This window comes from Leucopleurus acutus (genome assembly GCF_964270905.1).
Source record: "Leucopleurus acutus genome assembly, chromosome: 11".
Classification (NCBI taxonomy): Eukaryota; Metazoa; Chordata; class Mammalia; order Artiodactyla; family Delphinidae; genus Leucopleurus; species Leucopleurus acutus.
The window spans coordinates 4,090,225-4,116,150 of record NC_139152.1 but is presented as its reverse complement, the minus strand read 5'-3'; the positions used below and the strand labels follow the sequence as shown (position 1 = coordinate 4,116,150).

Below are 25,926 nucleotides of genomic sequence, written 5' to 3'. Positions count from 1 at the left end.
CACTGGCCGAATGCTCACAGGCATCACAGCTTCTCAGCACCACGTGCTGGGACTCGTGGTGACGGAAGAGGGGCCACCTCTCACCCAGAGAAGAGGACTCGTCGATCCTCGGATGGGAGGATTCAGGCGCCCAAGGTGCAGACAGGGCCTCACACTCTCACCACTGCTGGCACTCGGTCCTTCGAGGTCACTCACGTGCCCGCTTGCACAGACTCACCAGCCACCGTCTGCGGGTGACCTGGCTTCCTGGAGAGGAAGGGCCCCCAGGAGGAGGGCAGGTGCTGACACACGTGCCCTGGGTCCCGGGTCCCGGGGGCAGCGCTGCTCAGGCGAACTGGTAAAGTGGGTTTGGGCCCATCAGCCCGCTGCAACTCGCGGTTCTGATTCTGGCTAGCCAGTGCCGTGGGCCCACTCACTCCCGGGTCAAGGGCTAAAATCACGTTCCTAGGAGGCCAGAGTAGGGACCACACCCTGCCAGGTGCGGCTCGGACCTCCTGCTTTGGTGGCTCTTCAAATCCAGGGGGTTGAGTCCAGTTGTTGCTTATTAAGCACCTAACACTCTGCGTCTGAAACTGCGGCGCTCACAGAACCCGGAGCCTCGCAGGAGCTGGGAGGCGACTGACTGGCTCGGCTGACAGCCAAGGCACATCCTTCCAAGGGCGCGGACTGGCTGGGACGTCACCCCGCGCGTGGCCCCTTCTCCCGTCCTCTCGGGAGGGGCCGTCAGCTGGTGGACGGCTCTGAGACGCTGCCCCCCCCGCCACCCCGGCCTGGTCCAGACTGGACGGCTCTGCAGCGGCTGCCTTGTGCTCTACCAACAGCCCTGGGACTCCTTCATTTCCACACAAAGAAATCACTCGCACAAAGGCCTTGGTGTGTGGAGCAGACTTTACTGAAGATGTGGAGACAAAGGGGGTTTACAGAGCAGAATACAAAAAACTTAAAGTTGAATCAGACATCCACGAGCTCAGAGACACGGTTTTCTCCCGCTGGGCTCCAGCCTTCCGCGAAGGTGCGGCCCACCACACCCGTCCTGTCTCAGGAAGTAACACAAAAACCAAATTCGGGACAGTTTCTTATTCGGAGTGGCTTGGCCCTCCCTTTCGAGAGTTATTTTCTCAATGAAGAACACCTGCTCCCCTGTTTCTGCCCCCCCAAAGTGAGGAGGAAAGTCTGCCCGACCCGGAGCCCCGAGGCCTCCTCTCTGCCTTTCGAGGGGCATCGGAGCAGAGCTTTTGAGCGTGTGTGTGTGTGTGTGTGTGTGTACGTCTATGTGGTGTGTGTGTAGGTGTGTGGTATACGCATGTGTGTACGTGATGAGTGTATGAATGTGTGTAAGCGTGTGTGTATACACTGTGTGTGTAGGTATGTGTGGTGCATGTGTGTATATATGTGTGTATACAGTGAGTAGGTATGTGGTGAGGGTATGAGTGTGTGTAGGTGTGTATATAGTGTGTATATAGTGTGTAGGAGTGTGTGTGTGCGCCTAAGTGTGTGTGTGTGTATTCAGCGTGTGTGAGTGCTGTGTGAACACATGAGCGTCCGTGGCCAGGGTGGGACGGTCCTCTTCGCCCGACTCGCTGCCCCGCTGCGCCCCGCGGGCCAGGTGTGGGCCCGCCCCCTCACAGGTGTGGACCTCTCCCCTCACAGGTGTGGGCCCGCCCCTCACAGGTGTGGGCCCGCCCCTCACAGGTGTGGACCTGCCCCCTCACAGGTGCCGGTCACCTTCTTCCTCCCCACAGTCAGCTCACTTTATTCCCATTTCACACACGAGGTTACAAAGGTTCCTGGAGGGTAAGTCACTCGCCCAAGGTCACACGACTTGTAAGAAGCCAACTCAGTCCTGGAGCAGCCTGGCTCCGGGGCTTCGGTTCTCAAGAACAACTTATCCGGAGTTACCTTCTCGTTTCCTGTCTTGGGCAGTAATGTCAGAAGGGGTCAAACGCAGTGGCCTCTGGGATGAGGGGGAAAATCAAGCCCGCCCCCGCTCCAGCTCGAGCCCCTCCTCCAGGCAGGTGCAGCCCAGGTGTGCACTGGTGGCCCGGTCCCTGTGGGGCTCCCTGCTGTCGCCACCCCTGCTAACAAGGGACACCCGGGCCCTGCTCCACCCCACTGCCCTCCGAGCCCCGTGGGCGGGCCAGAGAGCAGGGGCCCCAAGCTGGTACACACAGCCCCGCGCTCCTCAGCCTGGCTCCGGTCCCAGAAGGGCGGGGCCGCGTCACACGCGCCTCCCAAACTCCTGTCGCATGCAGGTCACCCACCCTATGGAAGGTCATTGGTGGTCACTGGGGCGCTGTCTGCTGGGCCATCGGACCCCATGGGTCAGGCACCCATCCTGTTTCCACATCCCCACCTGCTGACTCCTGATGATGTCAGCAGAGTCCTATCCCGCAGGCTCGGGGACACCCACCCATCACCCCTCCCAGGCCCAAAAGGCACGGGTCACACACCTTGCACACGGGCACCCTTCAAACGTTCATCAGGCACCTGCTGTGTTCCAGACGTGGGTTCAGGTTACAGAAAGTGACAGAGCAGGGCAGCTACGGTCTCCCCAGCCAGACGCTGAGTCCCGGGGGCGAGGCTGACTGGGAAACAAGGACGCGCACTGCTCTGTGGTCCACGGCCACCAGTGCTGCTTCCCAAAAATCACACCCGACAGTCTCACTCCCTTGCTTAAAACACTTCCAGGACCTCCCATCGCACGCAGGAAAAGCCGAAGCCCTTCCCGAGCGCGGGGCAGGGCCTGGGCGGGATCTGGGCCTGCATCTCTGGGTTCCTGACGTGGCTTCCCTGCTGTCCCGGGACACGCGTCACGCCCGCCCCCCAGGCCGCGGCCTCGGCGCCCTCTCCTGTCAGCACCCGTCAGTCTGCACGTCCTTCACCCGCTCACTTTGTCTTCCCTCCTCAGTAAAACGCAAGCTCCCAGGGACCCCGTCTGTCTCGGCCATCAGTACGTCCCGCGCCTGGCACGAAGCAGAAGTTAAATAAACGTGTGTTAAGCGAGTGAATAAATGCATTCAGCCTCAAGCAAGTTAGCCAGCCTCTCCAGACCCCACCTTCCTCATCTTTAAAATGGGGAGAGCACAGCACCCCCGGGTGAGGATGGAAGAGGTGACACAGGCCCTCTGTCCAGGGACGCGTGGCAGGTGCTCTGACGGGTTGCGAATGGAACGCTTTCTCCACGCCAGGACAGGAGCAACCGGCCCTTCTGCGGGAGAAGACGTGGCTCCATGCTGGCTCTTGAAGAATGAGTGACAGTTCTCCAGGGCCAGAGCCGAAAGGCGGGGAGGGGCGCAGGGGGGTGTCAAATGAGGCTGCAGGAGAGGCGGGGCCGGGTCGGGTCTCCCATTTGCGGGCCCGAGGGCCGCGGTCTGCACGACACCGCGGGGAGAGGCGCCTGCACCTGTGTTCTCCGTGGCTGTGACCGGTTTGGACTTTCCAGCTCTAAGTAGGTTAGTGTCCCTTAGGCTACTGAGGTCAGTTCCTAAAGAGAAGGGAAGACTCACAGCCAACACGTGGACCCGACAGCTGCACTGGCAGCCCTCACCCACAATACAAAACGAGGGACCTAGTGTGTGCATCCGTCCCAGGGCCCAGAGGCTGCTCACACACGCTTCTCAAGCCCTTGCTGGAAGGTTCAGTCGTGCTGGGAGGGCAGGCGTCACGAGCTCCCCTTATTCTGACAGCCCCGGAAACAGGGGCTGGGAGGGTGGAGGGCGGGAGAGCCTTAGCAGACACTAACCAGAGGAGGACGTGTGAGTGCTTCTCAGGGAAGGCCCGCTCCACATCACATCATCCACAAGGAGAGCTGGGTCCCCACACGCACGAGGGTCACACAACTTGGCATGGAGCCTAGCAGCCGTCCACAGGCTGCTTACCTAGACGTTGCCCCTCTTTCAAGGGGCAGCCCCTCTCAATTTCCCCCTCATCCCCGAACCTTCCACGCCCTGCCCCCTCCCACCTCTGAACTCCAGCTGCTCTGAGGACCGCTCACCCCACTTAAAGAGTTTTCCAGGTTGACTTCTCAGATTGCAAGGAGTCAGATGCTACGAATAATAACGCATATGTATCGAACACGCTTGTGTGCTCGGCACCGTGCTAGGCACTCTGCATACACGAGGTAGGTACTGTTGTTATACCCATTTTACAGACGGGGAAACTGAGGCACAGTGAAATTAGGTAGCTTGCCCCAAGGCCACACAACTAGTCTGTAGCGGAGCACCAGGATTCCAATCCTAGCAGCCTGACTCCAGAGCCCTTGCTCCTAACTAACTGCTCCGTAACACCTCCTCAACGTCGTCTTACTCGCTTCTTATCCCCATACATCTCCCTGAGTGCTGGGCACACACACCACCTGCAGGTTGAATCTTGTTCCCCTTCGGCCCCAGGCTCCCGGAATTGTGGTTCCCCACTAGAGAAGTTGATACCAAATGGCCGCTAGGTGGCAGCAAAGAGCCGGGCCCCGAGAGCCCCGAGGGCAGGGATAAGGGGATGATAATAATGTTTACTGTATCTGGTGCATCTTGCACCAGGCCCTTTACCGACATGATCTTTCCTCCTCACTGCGCCCATCCCCCTTTACAGGGAGGAAGGACACTCACGCTGAGACAGCTCGGGCAGCAGGGAACACGAGGACCGAGGCCAGTTTCCAGGAGAAACAGACCAGGGAAATCCCTCCGCGGGTCCCCTCCAGGCGCAGCGGGGAGCGGGGCACAGAACCTGACCTTTGGGTAGGGAGTGGACTTACGGAGGGCGTGGACGGCCTGGGCTGCTCCAAGGCGGCACCCGGCAGGCTTCTTGGCTGGGAGAGGTTTGCGGTGAGACTCACAGACCATGCAGACTGCGTGGTCTCAGAAACCACCGGTCCACCGCAGACCTCTGACCAACTGTCTTGGCCTTCCCACCACAGAGAAGGCCGCGTGCCTCCGGCCTCACCGCCCACACTCAAAAGCTGGCTGCACCACTGCACTCCCACACTCGCTGTCTCGGGCTCCCCTGACCTGAGACCCACCCCACCCCGGGCAGCCAGCGTGGCCACGGAGCCCATGCCTGGAGACGGATGAAAACTACCTAAAGAGCTCTGACTGCGTCCACTTCCAACCTCCCGAGAGTTCAGTCACCTCCACACCTGAAACCCACCCCCCCGGGACTGGGCCGCGCCTCCCTGCCGGTTGTCCTGGGGCAGCAGCAGCAGAGGTGGCCAGGGCGGATGCATCCGTCGCTCCCAGGTGGCCGAGGACCCACGCCCCCCGCAGGCCTCCCAGCGTGGCCGGCAGCGGCTCCAGTGCAGCGCAGGGGCTGACCCATCTTGAGCTTCAGCGTCCGGACGTTCCTGGCCGAGTCCACTGGGGCCTTGGCTTCAGGACGGCACCCCGGGGCCGCTTCCACCCGTTTCCCAGCCAGCCGCCTGCTCCCTCAGCCCCTCCCGGGGCTCACACAGCCAGACGGGGCCTCTGAAGGTGCCCAGGTCTTACGTTTATTGGGCTTAGGCACTGCGGGTTCACGTTCCTGGTAGAAGAGTCATGACCTCCACTCTCCTGGCGCCGTGGGGGGGCTGCCCCCGCGGGTCCCCACCCCGCGTCCCTGCGCACACGATGTCTTGCCCCCCTCCCTGCTCCCCGGTCTCTTATTCCTTCACCAGCCGGTAGATGTGGTGCTGAGCCCCGTGCTCGCTGGCCGACACCTCGAAGACGTACGCGACGCACAGCAGCGTCTCCTGCGTGTCTCTGTTGGTGACCACCTGCAGGGGTGAGGGGAGGAGGGGGTTGGGGCCCAGGAGACAGCATGCCACCTTCCCTGCCCACCGCCCGCTCTCACCCCCACCCCTGCGCACACCCCTGCGCGCACACCTGCGCCCACCCCTGCGCGCACCCCTGCACCCACCCCTGCGCCCACCCCTGCGCGCACACCTGCAGGATGGTGAAGTTCTCCAGCACGCTGTTCATCATGTACTTCTCGGGCAGGTGCTTCAGCTTATGAATGAAGTTGATCATGTACTCGCAGAGCGGCGAGCGGTGGATGCGGTAGGAGTAGTGGCCGTTCTCGTAGCGCGCGTACTCAGTCTGCGGGGCCCGGGGACAGTGGGGCTTAGGAGGCCGCCGCCCACGGCCAGCCTGGCCGGCCCCGTGAGGAAGCTCTACAACCCGCCCGGCCTTAAGTGGGAAGGACGGGCAGAGCCCAGGGAGCCTTCGAGACAGAGCACCCCCCACCCCCTGTGACCCAGACGCCGGGTATCGGAGGAAGGAGCTTCAAGATGTGGAGACAAAGACGGAATGACAGCTCAATCCCGGCCGCACATGGGGGACGGGCCACAGGGACCTTGTGGCCACGGAATCGTCACGTGTGTGTAGCTACACATCTGGGCGCACACACACAGGCATGCACACAAGTGAGTGCGTGTAAACGGACGGAATCTGACTCGGGTTGGTGGGCTACGTCGGTGTCAACAGCCAGGTTACTAATGGTCCACTCTAGGTATGTAAGATGCGGCCATGGGGCAACTAGGGAAGGGATTACCATTAAACGTGGAGCCACAGCAATCTCAAAATTAAAATTTCACTAGAAATAACTAACTCAAAGAGCTTCTCAGAGACCGCTGCTGCCCGCAACCACCTGAGGGGTCGTGGGTTAAGAGCTGTAGGGGAGCTCAGCTCTGGGGTGCTGGAACGGCTCCCCGTGACCTGACGGGCAACAGGTGAGGCCCACCAGGATGGGGAGAGGCGGCAGGTGCTCTGCTTGTGTTGGACGGGAGGTGGGTTGTCAATGAAGAAGCACGGCAAGGGTCAGACTGCATTCGTTCAGACATATCTGGGCACAGAGGTGAGAAGCCCGGGCCGCAGGGGCGCGACGGTCTGGCGCCCAGGCGGGCGAGCAGCGGCGCGTGCTCACCTCCAGTTTCTCCACCACCTGCTTGCCAAAGGAGCAGACCTTGGTGGAGCAGGTGATGGTCATGTTCTCTGGACTCTCGTACTGGCTGGACACCCCGTAGAAGGAGCTGCCTTCATCCTCGATGTTGGTGTTGAGGTCTGCCTGGAGGGAGACAAGGGGAGACCAAGGAGGGGCGGTAACTCAGAGGGGCCCTGCTGGGGGCGGCGCCGAGGAGGCCTCTGGGGCCACAGCCCAGGCCCCAGGGCCAGGACGCCATCAGGGGGCTCAGAAAACACGTGGACGCAGGACCTCGGAAAGCTCCCTCGTCCATCCACACGCAGGCCTGGTGTAAAGTCAGGCCGTGTGCCCCGAACAATGGCAAGAACCTGGGCCTGCATCAGCTCCCGGCCCTGCTGCCCACCAGGTACCAACAGCCCAGCAGGCGGGGCCCCAAATCGGTCTTTAGAACATTAGGGCCCTGCCAGTGTCCCTTCAGCAGTGGCTCTGGGGGCCTGGCCTCCCGCCATCTCTGGGACACCGCGAGCCTGGCCACCCTTGACCTTCTGCATCTCTGTTCTGCCTCCGGACCAATCTCCCCAACACCGGCCTCCTTCCGCTGGGCTCCTCTGCAATTGCTCTGAGAGCTCTGTGCCCGACAGAAGTCTGGTTAGCACCCTCTCATCGAGCCCGTTTGCCAAAGGGAACCCCTCCCCAGCCTGGCGTGGGAGCCCCCGGGCCTCTGATCAGCTTCGCGCCTGAAGGCAGGGTCCAGGACGCCTCCTGCTGCGTGTTGGGGCGATTTGAAGTTGCCCCCCCAAGGAAAGGTGGGTAATAAGACTCATGACTTCACACCCACTCCCTGCGAGGGGGACAAGGCAGGACGGGGGCCTCAGTTCGATCTCAGGCTCCCCGACCGCAGGCCTTGCCCAAGGCCACAGAGCGGATGAGTCACGGGCCCTGGGTCCTCAGGCTCCGGCTCTGCTGCTTCTCCCGCCCAGACGAGAGACGCTGGGTGAGGCTGTTCGGTGCCTCGGCGAAGCCCCCAACCACTGAGGGGTCCCCATTCCGGAACCTGGGCTCCACAGCCAATCACCCCGTTTGAGGTGCTAACAGAGCGGCTTCAGACTCAGAAGCAGTGTGCAAACATCACAAAAGGCTTATTCTTAGGGGGAAGCCTCTCCTCCCATCCACACAACTCGTCCCAGATCACTGCCCAGCGGGACCCAGAGTGCAGCCCCACAAACGCAGGGGAGCTCCTGACCGCGATAAGGATTCTGACCCCAAGGACTCTTCTGCACAAAGTTACAGGGAGCCCCAGAACCCTGGGAAGTTTCCAGCAGGATTCAGAGCCGGGCCCCGGGCTGTTCTGCCCCTGGCCATCAAAGTCGTTACTTTTCTCTCCTTTGGGGAAAGAAGTTTTCCAAGAGCAAGAAGGCCTTCTAGACTGGCAGGGGGGCAACTGTCTTGGGCGCAGCAGAATTATCATAGAGCCACACACCGTGTCGACAGGGGCCTGTATTTACTACTGTGAACTGACTACAACATGATGTTGAGCAGAAAGAAAGAAAAAAGCAGGTCATAAAGCAGACGAGGATGTGTCACTTTTTTTTGTTTTTTTGCGGTACGCGGGCCTCTCACTGCCGCGGCCTCTCCCGTTGTGGAGCACAGGCTCTGGACGCGCAGGCTCAGCGGCCACGGCTCACGGGCCCAGCCGCTCCGGGGCATGTGGGATCTTCCCGGGCCAGGGCACGAACCCGCGTCCCCTGCATCGGCAGGCGGACTCTCAACCACTGCGCCACCAGGGCAGCCCCGAGGATGTGTTACCTTTATGATGAAAATAAAGGCTGTTTCCGTGTTGACCTAGATGGCATACATTTCAGTGTGCCCAGCAAGGGCTTTCATGGGGCCGTTAGGAAGAAAGAAGAAAATGAATTACAGGGACTTCCCTGGCCGCCCAGGGGTTAGGACTCTGCACTGGCACTGCTGGGGGCCTGGGTTCAATCCCTGGTTGGGGAACAAAGATCCCGCAAGCTGCACGGCGTGGCCAAAAGAAAGAAAAGGAGAAAAACCAAACTCCAAAATGAGCAGCAGTGTCCCGCACCTGTGGTGGGCGTGGAGCGGGGCAGGGGGCGCCCAGGGGCCTGCAGAGGTGGGCCAGGCCTGCGGTGGGCTGGGAATTAATTGCTGCTGTGACGAGCTGTGCAGTTAAACCTGGCCCCGGGGACAGCACCAGCTCTCTGCCTCCTGTTCTCTCTACTGAGTCACACGCTTCTCCTCGGAGACCCGGTTCGTCGGACGTCCTCAAAAAGGCCTGGGGGACAGTTCGTGTGTGCTTGAGACACATGAGCGCAGGGCAGGAACGTGGACCGTGCCTGGAGAAGAGCTGGCAGGGAGCCCGGCTCCTGGGGAGGGCAGGCGCCCGGACGAGGGGGCGAGGCCAGGACGTGAACTGATGTCTCCCGGATGCAGCCACTGCCGTCCTCCCCCTGATAGATGCTATTCACGTCCCACTCTCCACACGCCCCACTCCGCCCCTAACGGTTTCTTTCAAATCAACTCATTCTTATTCTAAGCAGTCATATCCGTGACATCAGGGATTCTGTTTCTCCTAATAGACCTGAAAACAATCACCTAACTGTGAATGAGGAAATGTGAATCCGTGCACTGTGCACCGGGCTTGGGCAGGGCTGGCATGGCCCCTCCAGGCTCTCCCCAGCGCCCCGCGGGGATGGGACGTGCCCGTCACCACCCTGTGCTGGCAGGGCCTGGCCTTGCCCCTTCCAGACGGTAAGCACACTCGAGGCGGGAACCAAGCTCTCCCAGGGCTCGGGCCCGGCACGCGGTGTGCCTTCCACAGGGTGGCACACGGTGTGCCTTCCACAGGGTGGCACACGGTGTGCCTTCCAGAGTGACACGGGGCTGTTGGAACTCTCCCCTGTCGGCGGCTCTGGGTGTGAAGCGGTCCTGTGCTCACAAGGGGGACCTCCACCCCCTGCACCCCTGCCAGTCCTCGGAGCCCCACCCCGGCTCAAAGACACTCCAGGGGCTTCTGGCATCGCCTCCCACTCGCCTGGTCCTTCCAGTCGCTCCGTCGCCCGTTTATCCTGCCCGGCCCAGCATGGCCGGGACAGGGGGGGCCCAAAGAGGCTGCAGTGTTGTCTCTGCTCTCATGGAGTGTGTGACTTTTGGGGGAGCAGGTAGAACAGGTGAGCTGGTGCTTGAGAGAGAGAGAGAGAGAGAGAGAAGGAGATGGGGCGGAGATGAAAGTCTCAGACGCCTCATCTGTCTCAGACGTTGGCGGTCCAATGTCTGCCCCAGAACCGACACTATGGTCCCACTGCTCGGTCCCGGGGGACCCCGGCCAGCGAGAAGCGCGCACCCCACAGCACCTCACCACCCTCGGTGCCGTCCTAATTATGACCCAGCACCTCCTGCAGCCCCACCGCGTACCCCCCAATCTGAGAACCTCCCCGCACACGCTCAGCGTCTCTGCCTTCTCAGCCTGAGAGCAAAGCTGCCCCCCACGTTACCCTGAGAGTGCCCCCGCGGCCCCCTGCCCTCCACCCTATTCATAGCTACGGTGCGGTGGCAGCTCACAGGCTGGGCCTGGAACAGGTGCAGCGGATCGGGTGGCTGACAGATGAGCCGGGACAGCCGGGCCTGGGGGCCAGGGGGCTCGGATTCATTGTTATGGGCTGGTATGTGCCTGGGAGAAACGTCAGGGCCCTTCGACGGAGGAAGGTCTGGGGTACTGTCCTCCCTGCCCAGCCTCGGCCCAGCTCTGCCCGGCATTTTCAATCTGCAGACTGGAGTTCACAGCCATCAGTGTGTAAGAGTCCCCTCTCCCACTGCCTAAGGACAGAGGTGGTCTCTGCTGGTCCCACATGTCCTGGGGGAGTTGGGAGCTTCTCAGCCCCTGCATCTCACATCCACGGAGCACAGCCTGACACCCAACCCCTCCTGCCCCCAATGCCACCGCCAGCTGGAACCGATGAGTCCCGGCGGCCCACGAGCCGGCCACTTACTACCCATCCCCACCAAAGAGAACAGTACCATCAGCAGGAGGGAGACAGGAGGCCGAGCTGGGACATCAAAGTCCTCCTCCCACTCCAAGCGGGCTCTGACCCACTCCGCAGCCTGCGTGCCCGGGGCCTGGGGCTGGACGAGAAAACCGCCAGGCTTTGGGGCGGGGCGAGGGGTGTGTGTGGCGACACTGTCCTCTCCTGGCAGCATCCCTTCCTAATTGTGTGGTCAGTCTCATACCAGCTACAGGCCAGGGCGCAGGAGAGGAGGGTTCCAGACGGCTAGGGCGCCGGGACTGCCTGGGAGGACCCCAAGTCCCGTGGTTAGCACACAGGAGACCTTCCTCTCCCACATCCCAGGTCTGTCCTTCCCTGGCGCCTCTACCTTCCCCACGCAGGAGGAGAGGGACCGGATGACAGCCAAGGTGCCCTGGCCGCCCACGTGCCCACCCTCCCACCCCCAGCCGACCCCACTCATCAGGGTCCTCGGACACAAGCCCCTCGCAGGCCCTCCGGAACAAAGTACTGACTTTTCAGGTGGAGAAACAGGGCCCACAGGAGCCGAGACTCCCTCGGGACACAGCTCTCCAGCTGGGCCCTCTGCTGCCTGCCTCGCTCTCCTGACACGCTGGGAGGGCTCACTGGCAGCCCACCCCCTCCCACACAGAGCAGGCGAGACCTGCTCTGATTCTCCCACTCGGAACGCAAGCTCCTATCGGGTCCGCACGGCACGGGCTGTGTGCGCAGCCTGTGGACGGAGCACAGCGGCCCGGCGTGGAACCTCCCCAATCACACTGCCCAGCACCACCGTCTCCACCTTCTCTCCTCCCCTCACCCCCACCTCCAGCCTCCCCAGACTCAGGAGGAAGGAGAGGACGAGGGCCGCGAGCCAGGTAGGAGAAGGATCCTCTGGTCCTCCTTTCCACCAGGCAGGACAGCCCTGCCCATCTCCTGGAAGGGAAGCCTGGGCTCCAGAAGCCCCAGTGCCCGGCTCGACACTGAACGCACGGCTGAGACTGCTCTCTCCCTGCCCCCACTAGCTGCCCTTCCTCGGGGGCGCAGGGCCCTTTTTAGGCTACCCAGAGCCTTCTCCCCCAGAAGCAGGGGGAGCACGGGGCCGCACGGGGGACCCCAGCCACCCGGCAAGGCAGGATGGTGTGGGGTGACGGTTCCGAGCACACTCCCAGAGCGGGGCTGGCTGGCACTGATCCTGCTTCTGTCACTGCGAACTGGGCTGCCCGGCATTCTTTCACCTCTCTGTGCCTCACCTTCCCCTGTACGGAACGAGGCTGTCAGCTGTACCTCCCTTCAGGGGTGTGGCAAGGATGAAACGTGCTAGTACAAGTCAGGCTGTGAACAGTGCCTGGGGTGACCTGCCGCCGACTGCCTTGATCTGCCTCGGCGTGTGCATCACAAGAAGGACTACAGGAGCATGGCTTGCCCAGGCTGGGGGTCTCAGAGCCAGACCCTTGCTTACTCCATGCCTCAGTCTCCCCATCTGTGAAATGGGGGCCTGGGATGGCTCTCATCTGGATGGTGGCTAGAAGAATACAGAATACTGTCACCCCAGTATGCTATCTGCCACGACCAGGGTGGTGTCCCCACACGCCTCCTGCCAGCCAGGCCTCCCTGGTCAGGGGTCGCCTTAAATTGAACCCTCGGGTAGCTGAGCCAGGGTCGTACTTGCAAGTCAAGCCTGAGCCTGGACAGGCTCGGGGGGTGGGGGAAGGAGTGGGCGGCAGAGGGCGGAGGCTCTCCTAAGGAAAGGCCAGGAACCTCCCTGGACACACGCAGGCTGTGGGAGTCGCCACCGCTGGCCGGATGGTGCCCGAGCTAGTTGGCTGCTGTGGTTCCAACTCCCACGCTCAGGGCTGGAAGGGAGAAGAGGGAGAAGGAAAAGGGAAGTGAGCTGGTTTAAGGCTTCCTGAGAAAAGGAGCCTGGCATCTGCCTCGCACATCAGACTCTAAAGCCAGCCTCTCCACCGAGGCCCTGAGGAGGCTGAGGTCTCCTTCTCGGCCTGTATTGCAGCTGTCAGTCTGGATGGCTAATGCATGTAACCAAGCACAGCTCTGGCCATGCCCCGTTCAACAACCTTCAAGGACTCCTCATCACCTAAACAACGGGATGGTAAACATGAAGGAAATGCACACTACCCTCCCCTGCCGCACCCATGGCAGACATTACCAGTCAATCCAGGAAGGGCTCCCTCCAGATCTTCCTCAACCCAGCGCTCCAAACAACTGCTACTGATCCATTAGCAGTGGCCCTCGTGGACCTCTGGTTAAAATGGGAGACTGGGGCTTCCCTGGTGGCGCAGTGGTTGAGAGTCCGCCTGCTGATGCAGGGGACACGGGTTCGTGCCCCTGTCCGGGAAGATCCCATGTGCCGCGGAGTGGCTGGGCCCGTGAGCCATGGCCGCTGAGCCTGCACGTCCGGAGCCTGAGCTCCGCAACAGGAGAGGCCACAGCAGTGAGAGGCCCGCGTACCGCATAAAAAAAAAAAAAACGGAGACTGACCGTACAAGTTCACATTTCCCCATCCAGAGAGCCAGCAGGATGAGCGCAAAGACCTTTTTTAATGCGTTGTACCACACACACGAAGAAACGGAGGAAGACCAAACGGACAGGAGAATTCAACAAATTCCAGGGGACTGACAGCTGATCTGAGCTAGGATGGCTTCAGCGGGGAAACGGACGCAAGAAGAGTTACAGCCTGAAAGTGCCTCAGAGGGGTGCCGGATGGGAGTCAGCGCCACCCTCGGGACGACAGGGGCCCGGACAGTGATGGCCAGGGGGGCGCAGGATATGACACAAGGAACCGGCTGAAAGGCTGTACACCGGGTGGTCAGGCCTCCGGGCCCCCACTCTTCACACATCAGGAGAAGAAATTAAACAGGAGGGCGTCTTCGGGCCCCCAGGCATGTCAGGAGAGGGGGTGGGAGCCAGGGCATGAGGTGAACGCTGCCTAAGAAACGGTCGGCTCCCCTAGCCCTCACCCTGCCCCACTGCTAGAATGTTCGTTTGTCCCTGCCAAGGGGTGGGGGAACAGTAGGAGTCTTCTTTGGAGAAACTGAACCACTTCAGGAAAGGAAAAGGTCCAGTAAATATGCTGACATTTACTAGTGTCCTCGATAAAGCAGCTGGTTCCCCAACCCTGACCACCTGAAAGAGAAGCCCAGCAGGTAACAAGGCCCACACCTTGTCCACAGAGTTCCCAGTCACTGGACATGGACAAAAGGCCCGAACAACAAAAGGAAGGATACACTGGACTTCACCAAAATGGAAAAGGTTGTGCTTCAAAGGACACTGTCAAGAATGCAAAAAGAGGGGACTTGCCTTGTGGCTCAGCGGTTAAGAATCCGCCTGCCAATGCCGGGGGCACAGGTTCAAGCCCTGGTCCGGGAAGATCCCACATGCCGCAGAGCAATTAAGCCCGTGCACCACAGCTACTGAGCCTGCGCTCTAGAGCCCGCGAGCCACAACTACTGAAGTTCACGTGCTTAGAGCCTGTGCTTTGCAACAAGAGAAGCCACCGCAATGAGGAGCCCACATACCACAAAGAGTAGCCCCCGCTCGCCGCAACTAGAGAAAGCCCACACAGCAACGAAGACCCAACACAGCCAAAAATAAATAAATAAATACATAGTGCATATGATCCGGCAATTCCATGCCTCAGTATCTACCCAAGAGAGATGAAAAGCTATGTCCACACAAAGACTTGTATATTAAGTTCATAGCAGCATTATTCACAATGGCCCAAAGGTGGAAACAACCCAAATGCCCATCACTGACGGATGAATGGATAAACAAAATGTGGTCTATCCAGACAGTGGGATATTACCCAACCATAAAAAGGAATGAAGTCCTGATATGTGCTATAATGTGACTAAACCTTAAAAACTTAACATTAAGTGAAAGAAGCCAGTCACAAAAGACTATATATTGTAAGATTCCATTTATGTGAAATATCTAAAAACGCTATAAAGACAGAAAGCAGATTAGGGTTGCCTAAGGCTGGGGGTGGAGGTGATAACTAATGGGTTTGGGGTTTATTTGGGGGTGATGAAAATGTTCTAAAATTAACTGGTTGCACAACTCTGTGAATATACTAAAAATACTGAATTGTACACTTTAAGTAGGTGAATTATATGGTAAGTGAATTACATAGCAATAAAGCTGTCAAAAAAATGACCAAAAAATCTGGCCAAGAATTATAGACATTTGAGAAAATCCTCCAACTTGAAAGACAAAGACCCAGACAGAAAATGGGATGAAAAGGAAACAAAGGGAGCAGAAGAAAAGTTAAAAAATAGACATGAAACAAGATCAGGATACAATCAAAGAAGAAGAAGGAGCTCTTAAAAATTAAAAATGTCATGGTCAAAATTAAATATTCGATACAAGGGGCGGGGTGGGGGTGGGCAGAGAATGCCACCATATTCCGTTAATCTATTTCACCACTAAATGTACAATGCACCAAGATTTTACAAACAATTAAGAAAAAAATGCCATCAGTTAAACTACGACACATCAACAATTGAAAGAGTTGTTCATTTTCTGTAGTAAGAGAACCCTGATTTTATTCAGAATGGCAACTTACTCAACTAAAAGAGTACATTTCCCTGGCTCCTTTGCAGCCACCTGTAAACAAACAACTAATTGAGAATTGTGTGGGACTTCCAGGAAGGCTCCTTAAAGGGAACTAAGTTGGCTTTCCCCCTTCCCGATGCCTGAAAAATGGATGTGATGGCTGGAACCCCAGCAGCCTTGACCTTAAGGACAGAAGCCACACACTGAGGATGGCAGATAGAGAAGAGTAGGGTCTCTGGTAATTTCACGGAGCTGCTGGACCAGACGTGGACACTCTATCTCCAGACTTACTTTACATGAAAGAAGAACTATTCATTCATGCCAATGTTACTTTGGGTTTCATGGAATATTCACTCAGATTCACTCTTAAATTAGAAGATAAAGTTAAGAAAGTCTCTAAGAAAATGAATTGGAAAATAAATGGTAAAAATCAGAGAGGATAGGTCCGGGATATCCAACATCAGACTAACAGGGGTTCCTGGAAAAGAACACAGAGAAAACAAAGAAAAAGAAATAATATAAGTAAAGTTACCGAATTGAGAGACTCTCATCTCACTGCCTACCAAGTACCTGGCTCAAAAATAGGAAGAGAAACAACACAGATCCCAAAGGCCATCAATGTGAAATTGAACGTAGGGAACAGAGAGGAAACGCAAAACTCCTAGAGGCTAAAAACAACCGAGTTACATAACAAAGAACAGAGAATTAGAATACTGCCGGGCTACTCTCGCAAGACACTGGAGCAACCAAACAATGGTTCTTGAAAACCACTTCTAGGGAAAATCACTTACGATGGAGACTCTGTACCCAAACCATGAATCAAGTACTGAAAAGAAATGACATTTCAAACAGGTAGACTTAGAACATTTATCTACCATGCACCTTTTCTTAGGAAGGGACTAGAGAATGCATTCCAGCAAAATGAGGGGGGAACACCAAAAAAGAGAGAAATAGGAGATCTAGGAAACTGTAGATTCAAAACAGAGGAGCAGTAAACAGAGGTCTCGGGACAGCTGCTGAGCAGGCCTGAAGGAAAACCGGTTCAAACTGGAGCAGAACAGAGGCATCCAGAAGGAGAAAGGGACAAAGGATAAATTCTCTGAGAGGCCTGAGCACTGCGTGAAAAACAAGTTTTTTAAATTTTATATGTTGGCTATGATAGAACAATTTGTAAAATTTTAATAGTAGGTTTTTTAGAAATGTGCAAGCGAAAGAGCCATTTATTTTTAGGAAAAAACAAAAAGTTGCACAAGAAATGACATGTAATCATCACACACTCTGGTGGTCAATCTACGTTGTCACAAAATCTAAACACTTTATTGCGTTGACTAAATTACATAACTTACTGGGATGATGAGGGGAAAAGTGCTATAATATAGCCAGTGTTTTTCTACCATAAATACACAACACATAGTCGTGATATCAAAGTGTAGCAAATATAAGCAGATATTTAGAACTAAGGAGATAAAACCCAGAATAAACAGTGACATTTACAGTGACTGCCTCTCGGGATTGGGCTTGGGGTTGGGAGGAGGCGGACGACAACCTGACGGTTTTCATTTATAAGCCTTTTGGTATTAATAACAATGAACGTGCACTGATTTAAAAATAAGATAAAGTAAAAGAAACTATTACCTATTTTTCATCCCAGCATAGAGTCAAATCCAGACCTTTGTAGGATCAGGACCTTCCAGGATCAGACTCACCTCTCCCGTTTTACTTTCTGCGGTTCCCTCTCTTACACGTTCACCCATGACTAGCCCCCCTGGAGGCCCTTCCCCTTTTCCGCCTAACTCTGCCCATCCCTGAAGGCCCAGGGCCAACCTCCTTCGGCTCGCAGAGCAAGCTGTCCTGCAAGGGCAAACACGGAGCCTCGTCGGGATCCGGGCCCTGGGTCTCCGTTCCTGCCTTTTCTGTAGACAGCCAGCCCCACAGATTCAGTTGCGGGTGAGGGCTAGGCTAAGAGCTCCTAGCCAGGGACCAGTAAGCCACCTGGAACTGCATGTACACTTTCGTGTGAATATGCCCACTTCTAGGAAAAGCACAGCTTTCAGGTTATCAAAGTGGTCCGAGACCAAACAAAGGCCCAGCTTCCGGGCTCTGAGACAGTTCGGAGGCTCTGATCACCAGCCAGAAGGATTTCCTGCACTTCCTCCCGCTGGCTTCTCCTCCCTGTCCCTCTTCCCGGCATCCCTTTTCTGTGGGTGCTGGGCCCCTGGAAGAGGTCCTATGCCTCCTGGTCTTGGAGGAGGTTTCGAAAGAAGGAGGCTCTACCCACACAGCACCCATGCAGGGGTGAGCTGGGGAGGGCGGCGGAGGCTGAGCTCTTGGAGAAGCTCGGTGTTTCTTTGGGGATGACCCAGCCTAAGCCTACCGTCCACTTCTCCAAGCCCCACCCAGCCCAATAGCTGCCCCGCTGCGGGCCCGGAAACCTTGGCATTGAAAGCCTTGGGTGACTACCCCTCAGGTCTCCTGTAGGTCCTCTCTGGTACTACAGATCCCTTGAGGCCGCACTTCTGCCCGGGTGTGACCATCACCCGCCATCAGGAGGGGGCTTTGCTCTGCGGCACCAATGGCCCCATCTGGTCTGAGCTCCCGGCACCAGAGGGCCGCTCTGTGCTGGCCCCTCACTCTTGTCCTGCGTGTCCCAGGTCCCGCCGCCGCCAAGGCCCACCCCTCCTCCTTTCTCCCCGTGGTCAGACGTGCTGGGGTGGGAAGGAGGAGGTCATCCAAGGCTTACCCAGAACTTCACGAGGAAAAAGGCGTTGGAGGGTCCCCGTTCAAAGAGCTCCTTGAGACCACCCTTCCTCTCGGGGAACTTGTCGTAAATCTGGCGGATGTCCACGGCTTCGAGGTAGGGGTCGCTGTAGCTGGGGCTCGACTGGCCGATGTGCACAAACAGGTGCTTATTGTACTGTGGACAGAGAAGAACTGGTCTGAGGGGCCATGGGGGCGGCGGGGCAGACAGACCAGACAGACCGGGGCTCGGAGCCCGGCCAGTGGCCCAGAGCAGGGACGCCACGGCGGGGGCCTGTTTCCCCTCTGGTAACACGGAGCCGGTAGAGGGGCTGAGTGTACAGCAGAGTCGGCAGGTGCCCAGCACCTGGGGTAGGGTGACCCCCGCAGGCGCCTGGCACTTTCTGGTCGCTATTTGTACTGAGTCTTGACTCTGTCGCCAACACCCTTAGGTGACTCATTTTCTATCTCTGGACCCCCGTGATCTCGTCTGTGATGGAAGACCAGCGGCCCATACGAGGGTTGCTCCCCGCCGGAGGCGGCGGCTGTGGTCCCTCGCTGCAGCTAAAGAAGAGCCGCTTCTTTCGTGGTCCACGCTGGGTTCCTCATCTAAACCATAAGCTTGAACATGTCAAAGTGAAATGGTCAGTGAAGTCCCCACGACTCTGGCATCCTGTCCACCTGGCCAGGTGCTCCTCTGAACTTTGCAGGTGACGCCGGTCACCCAGGACGGAGACACTGAAGGGGGCGGGATGGGGGTGGGCTGCTGCTCCTGCTGGCGTCCCCGAGGACACGGGGCAGACAGGAGACTCCTCAGAGCCACAGGGCCTGCGGGCAGGACTGGGACCAGTGCCTTCAGACGGAGAGGTGGCCGGACCGGGAAGAAGGCGGACGTGGTAGGAGCAGGGAAGGGACAGAGCCTCGGGGCACCTGGATGGTACACAGGAACCGAGAGAGGGCTTGGGGTGGGGAGCAGAAACAGAGCCAGGGACAGAGGGAAGGTCCAGTGAGAAGGAAGCGGGGAGGGAGAGGATGGAAGGATAAGGGGGGATGGAAAGCAACAAGGACCCTAAGCTCGGCCCCAAGGTGGAGCGGGGCAGAGAGCAGGGCGAGAAAGCCAGAGCCAGAGGAAGAGGAGCTGGGGGAAGCAGGGGAGCCGCCGCCCCAGGAGTGAGCACCGGGCGGGAGAGCGGCCAGAGGGAGGCCAGGACCTACCGTTTCGGGGTCTTGCTGCCGCTCCAGGAAGGCAGAGAACTCCAGCATCCAGAGCTTGGGGCTGGCCACGCTGCGGCCCTGCCACGGGGGTGCTGGGGGCGCGGAGGGCGACGGGGAGGCTCCTGCGGGAGACTCGAACCCTGCACACAGTGGAAGGCACATGGGAGCCGGTCCACAGGGCCTCCCTGCCGCACCCTCCGCCAGGCCCCCGGACTGTCTGCCTTACCGGGGTCTCCCAGCCGGGGGGGTGGGCAGGCAGAGCACTGGCCAGCGGTCCAGGGGCAGCCCTGGCAGGGAGCTCAGCCTGGAACAGCTCAGCCACCTCGGGCCCCTGCACGGAACTGCGTTCAAGGGGGACTGGATGCTGGCTGGGGTTGGGGGGTGGGATGGCTGCTGGACCCGGGCTTCCAGGGCAGCCTCCGCTTGGTTCTTGCCCTGGAGGAACTCCTGGTCCAGCCAGGGAGACGACCGGACCAACTATCACAATGACATGAGTGTCCGCTGTCCAGCCCCTGGGACAGCGCCCGGCCCAGAATAAGCACTGGCTGCTGGCTGGCGAGTAAACGAAGCAATGAACGTGAGGAAAACAGACAGGAAGGCGCCCAGCACAGCAGGGGAGCGGGCCCCCTGGTCCACCTTGAAGAGCGTCAGAAAAGGCCACCCGAAGGTGATGCTGAAAAAGGTTGCGGGGTAAGAGTGGGAGGCAGCAGGTGCAGACAGGGGAAGGGGCTCCAGGCAGAGGGAAGGGGGCTCCAGGCAGAAGGCACGGGGCCGCGAGATGCACCATGAGCTCGGAGGCTCCGTCTGGCAGACGTGACGGGGAGGGCGGGTTTGTGCCGGGGCTGGAAACGAGGCTGAAGAGACGGGCCCTGGCTGCTAGGTAAGGGGTCCAGGATTCAGCCTGAGCTCAGGAGGGCAATGGGAGGATTTTAGGCGGGGCCGAGGAGCGACCGGCTGTGCATTTCTGAAGATCCTGTTCCGAGTGGGGGAAGGACTGGGCAGGGGCAAGGTGGACAAGAGGCGCAGGCCTTGTGGGTTCTTCCCAAGTGGGAAAATGAAGAGGGCAGTGGAGTGAAGAGAAGGGGACACAGGAGGGACACGGAGGGAGCAAGACCCCGGGGCTTGGTGGCGGACGGGACGAGGGCAGTGAGGCAGGTACGTCAGAAGCCCGGGGAGGAAAGAGACAAGGGACGGCGGGGGGCGGGCGGAGGACCATGCTGGGCACACCAGCGGGCATTTGACGGGTGAGCCGAATCACTCGTTCATTTGTTCAAGTGTGGCGTGCACACCGGATGTGACCCGACGCACAGAAGACAGACACAGACACCAGCCCCAGACGCTGCCCAGGGCACACAGAGTGACAGTTAAGCTTAGATTGTGTCCTGAGGGCACCAGGGAGCCACTAACACATTCTAAGCTGGAAGCAGCACGGTGAGATTGATGCTTTAAAAAGATGATGGATGGACTTCCCTGGCGGTCCAGTGGTTAAGAATCCACCTTCCAATGCAGGGGACGCGGGTTCGATCCCTGGTCGGGGAACTAAGATCCCACACGCCGCGGGGCAACTAAGCCCACGCACCACAACTAAGACCCGACGCAGTCGAATAAATAAATATTAAAAAAAAAAAAAGATGACAGGTGAGTTACAGAGGGTAAGAGTGGGGATGTGACTGCAGACGGGGTGGGGGAGCCGTGAGGGGAGAGCACGGACTAGAGGGGGTGGGAGGCCCCCAAGCAACCGTCAGGAACCTAAGGAGGGTGGCAGGGCCCGCTCTCAGAGCAGGAAAAGCCAGGCCACCGGGCAGGCAGGAGCCATTCCCAAGCCAGGAAAGGAGGGTGAGGGCGAGGATCCTATCTCGCCCTGCAGAGCGGAAGGTGGAGGGACCTTCCTGAGAAAGAGGCAGGGACAGAGCAGGTCACGTGAGCGGGGAAGGCGGGAGCTCCGTGCTGCCCAACTGGACCTCCATCTGCCTCATGCCAGGAGCCTTCCCTCTGCTAACCAGGGGCTCCGGGCTGGAAAGCCATGCTCTGCTGGACCCCCGCCTTGAAGGAGAGGATTACAGTGTCACAGAGGGAAGCCATCCCAGAAGCCAAGCAGGACAGGGCGCACATGCAGGTGGAGTGGCCACCCCGGGGCGCAGGCACTGCCCCTTGAGCTGTGCGCACCCTGCCAGCCTTGAGCCTCGCTGGGGAGGGGCTTGGGGAGGACGGGCAGCCCTGGGGGCGCAGGGGGCTTCGCTCCTGGAAGAGGATCGAGGTGGAGCTGGGAGCTGGGGTGCACGGTGCGAGCACGTGCCAGGGCAGCATCTAAGGGGACTGCTAGGGGCGTCTAGCAGTCAGGGCCTGGGACCCGGAGCAGGAGCCACAGGGGTGTGATGCATGAGGGAGGCAGAGCTGCTGACCCACCTGGCAGAGGCAGTGACGGCTGGACAGTGTAGGTTTGCTGAGAGAAAGGTTTCACACTGTGGGAGACGAGAGAGGACGCGTGGGCCTGGGGGCAGGTGGCAGCCTAGAGCCTCGGTCAGGCTCCAACGCTGTCTTCAGTGAGGCAGGCCCGGGTGGTCAGTGGCTCTGGAATCCCACTCCCTCAGGATTCTGGCCTCCCGCTCCCTCGGGATTCTGGCCGACCCACAGAAGCAGCGGGTCTGTTTGGAAAACCCACCCCTCCTCCCTCCCTCCCAGGCCAGCCACAGGGCTGGTTCCTAGCCTGCCCCCCTCGGGGTCCTGAGCTCGGGTTCTGCTACGCCCCGGATAGACTGGGGCTTCAGCAAACGCCACCCCGGGGTGCCCGAGAGCAGGAGAGCCTCATCCGTAAGCGCAGGGCCATCCGGAAAGGCTGACCCCAGACTGCGGCTCTCCCACACTCAGGCCTGGGTCAGCGGCACGAGTTCACGGGCTCAAGCACAGCCCAGGGGGCACCGGGGCAGCACGGTGGCCATACTCACTCGTGGGGCGTTCCGGCGTGGCCCGGCAAAGCTCCTTGCCAAAACTGAGGAGACAAAAGCAGAGTCAGCAGAGCCCAGCGCGCGTGGCCAGCGGCGTCGAGAGAGGCCGGGCAGGGGCTCAGCTGGAGGGCGAGGCCAGGGCCTGGGCCTGGGAAGGGTGCCTGCCTACAGCCAGGCAGCACGGCGTCCCCGCGAGCGCTGCAAGGACCTCCAGCCTCTGGAACGCCTGCCGATAAGGGGCTCCCAAGAGAAGCCCCCAGGCTTGCAAACACGGCACTCGTCCCCTTCCTCGGGGACAGATGCCTGGTGACAGTGGCACGCAGGACTCTCGAGAGATCTGGAGTCAGGCACCCTATTGAGACTTGAGTGCCCCAGTCACGTGTGCACTCGTTTGTCCCGTCGTCCTGTCCACTCAACGCCCTTCCGGACTAGCGGCCTCTGGACACACTCGGAAAAATGCTGGACGAGAGCCTCCCCAGACACAGGGCCTGGGGCGGTGCGTCAGTCCCAACAGCCTACAACACCCTGGGAGGACTCAGCCCCGGGGAGGAGGGGCCTCTCTGGACTGTTCTTAGAGTGGGACCCACGTGGCCACGGCCAAGAGACCCATTCTCAGTTTAAAATTCGAGAGGACTTTGTTCCTGGACATCAGCCCTTTACCTGGAAGGAGCCCCTGAGGGCGGAGGGGGGACGAGGCTGAGCTGGGGGCGGGGCAGAGCGGCTCCTCAGAACATGCCGGCGCCGCCCCAAAGCCCGGCCTCAGCCTCCTCTTCTGTAAACGGGGCCAACTCTGCAGAGCCCCCAGGTGGCCGTGTGACGGGGCGGCTGCACCCTCGTCACTGCCGAGGCCCCCAGGAGGGCGGTCCCAGCGACTGCATGGCCCCTCGGTCCTTGGTCTCTCCTTCCCCGGCTCTCCTGGCCCGAGAGGACTCAAGTGAGGACTCTGGTGTGGCCAGTGCCTTGGAAGGGGGAGGAGTGAGAAGGACGGGGCAGTCCAGCCTCCGACTCCAGGCAGCCCCACTTACCCCTGAGACCGCCGGGTAGCCTGGGCCCCGGGTGAGGGCCATTTTACTGTGGAAGGCTGTGGCAGAGATGATCTGGGCGGACGACATGGCAGCCATGCTCTGCAGGGCCTTGTCCTTAGCTGCCTGATCCTGGGGAGACATCGAGGGAGGCCTCAGTGTGGGCACCGTGGCAGGTCGGGAGAGGCGGGTCCAGCTGGTGACAGGGAAGTCAGACCCTGGACTCGGCCCTGGGGACAAGGCTCACGTTCCTGCAGGGCTGGGAACCGGTCCTGTGACTTGAGGAAGTCACTCGGTGGCTCTGATCACCCTCCTCATCCGTCCAAGGGGCACATCACTCGCCCTGCCAGTCTCATCAGGGTTTAAAGAGACTTGGAGGCCACCTGCCAGACCACGGCGCTCCTGTTACCAAGCTCAGGGACACAGGGGCCACCCAGGTCTTGCTAACCAGGGGTGGCTGGGGCCTCACCTGGCCCTTGGGAGATGGTGCATGAATATCTGTTGGGCAGGGGTCATCCTCGGTCACATGGACGGTGACAAGGGATGGTCTCCTGTGGCCCCCGTCTTAGCCCTGGCCTGTGGATCTCTACTGTACCACGGGCACCCTGGCTCCCGAACCTTTTATGTGTCAGGATGCGAATACCAACCATCTGCCCTCTGTGGGTCCCCTCTATGGTCCAAAGACCCCCTCCAAAATGGTTCAGCCTGCAGAGGATCTGAACAAATCAGCAGTATGACCTGCTCATAATAATAATAGTAATAATACTTGGTTACTACTTGTATTAGCCAGTGGTCCCCCATCCTGAGCTCTCCAATCCCAAAGGTCTTCAAAACCAATAAGACAACATACTGTATGTCAGAAAGCCTAGTGGGTCCAAAAGAAGACCATACAGACTGAACAGCAAGTATTATTCAGCACGGGTAGCATTATTGGAAACAAAAGGTTGGTTTATGTCAACTCGGAGCTCTGATTAGAAATTCTGTATCTTTATGATGAATCACTTTTTAAAAGGGAAAAATAAGTGGGCCCTTTATTTAATAATCAGATTGGTGGACCCAAATCTGTCCTGAGTAATAAGCAAGCTAATTGCTGAGGGAGGTCCTTTCAGCCCACAGCTGGTTTTGCATATGACTTCACTCGCCCGGTGGGTAGCATCACCACGGCGTCAGGCCCGAAGGTCCAGGTGGTGCGCCCGGCATCCTGCGCGATGAGGTCTGGGGCCAGGCCCTTCCACTCGGCTTCTCAGGGACCCCTTACGCTCATGGGGCACACACGGGACGGCCCCCGGAAGGCAAAGAACGCTGTCTCACTTTGGTTCTGAACATCTCAGCACCCCCGTGAGGCTGGCAGGACTCGTAGGCTCCCCATTCTAAGATGAAGAAACTGAGGCTCAGAGGACTTAGGGGCTTGGGTGTTGACAGGGGTCACGTGACAGTAGGCCCTTAAGGTCCGTCCGGGACAGCGCATCCATGACCTCTGAGCTCTGCAGGCCTGGGGGGCTGAGCGAACCAAGGAGGGGGCACGTCAGGATCTGCGGGCACCCATCCTCAGCACAGAGGGCCCGGGAGGTCGCGCTGGGTGGTGGGACTCCCCAGCCCACTGTCCTTTTGGGGCCAAACTCGGGCCTTGCTCTGAGGCTGTCTCTGACAACCAAAGCATCAGGCCGTCTCTCCCCAAGGGCTCTGCTGATGTCAGGAGGGAGATGCCATACATGCCCAGGCCCGCTCCCTCCAGGACACGAATGGGGTGGCAGGCCACGCCCCAGGAGGCCCACAAACCTCTGTTAACAACTGCAGTGGTGGGAGGGCAGAGAGCTCCAGCCCTGTGTCGGCAGCCTGAGTCCCTTCCTCCCGATGGCCAGGGACCAGCGAGTGGGACAGGAATCAGGTGGGAGTGCGGGGTGACAGCAGTGACCAGGCTACTGAATTTTGCGGCTGGAGGGGACCTCAGATACCACCTTGCTCAACCCTGTCATTTTACAGGCGAGGAAGCTGGATGGAGCTCGAGGCAGGTGGGTGACATGGCAGAGGGCCCACGGCCCAGGGCGGAGCCAGGCCAGACCAGACTTCTACCTAGCCTTGCCATCCACCGGGGAGCTTAACTACATTGGGCCCCAGACCCTCTGGAGAATATGACAAAATCCTCAGACCCATCTTCTCCGAGAAACGCACATACATGAAAACGTGCAGGTTACTGAAGGGTCCGTGGCTCCCCTCGAAGCCTGTCCGGCGGTCCAGAGGCTGTTCCCAGCCCCACGTTAGAGCCTGTGGACAGGGACAGGTTCCGTTCCTCGAGCACACATGAGCCGTACAGCCGGCCCCCACGGGGATGCAAAGCTCCCCTCGATGGCTCTAAACAGAACCCTGGACATTCGGCTCTCCACCCGGTCCCCTACCAGGCCCTGGCGAGTCACAGGCTGACCAGAGCGGGGAGTGAGGGGCAAGTGGGCTGCAGGGCCGGGGATGTCCGGGCACACATGTGCTGGCCTGAGAGGGAGAGACCAGCAGCTGCGGCCCAGCCAGCTGTCC

At 59.2% G+C, this 25,926-nt stretch overlaps 1 protein-coding gene across 1 annotated transcript in view; it reads right to left on the bottom strand.

The window, feature by feature from the left end:
* Positions 1–5,460: 5,460 nt before the first annotated feature.
* Positions 5,461–25,926, bottom strand: part of TEAD4 (TEA domain transcription factor 4) — a 35,235-nt gene continuing 14,769 nt past the window's right edge. The window contains exons 4-11 of the mRNA XM_082850855.1: positions 23,401–23,529; positions 22,376–22,419; positions 21,837–21,892; positions 19,431–19,570; positions 18,220–18,393; positions 6,889–7,029; positions 5,910–6,062; positions 5,461–5,740 (exon numbers count right to left, since the gene is read on the bottom strand). Coding sequence (XP_082706981.1) covers positions 5,627–5,740; positions 5,910–6,062; positions 6,889–7,029; positions 18,220–18,393; positions 19,431–19,570; positions 21,837–21,892; positions 22,376–22,419; positions 23,401–23,529 — 951 coding nt within the window. The 3' untranslated portion in view covers positions 5,461–5,626. The remainder of the gene's footprint in view (positions 5,741–5,909; positions 6,063–6,888; positions 7,030–18,219; positions 18,394–19,430; positions 19,571–21,836; positions 21,893–22,375; positions 22,420–23,400; positions 23,530–25,926) is intronic.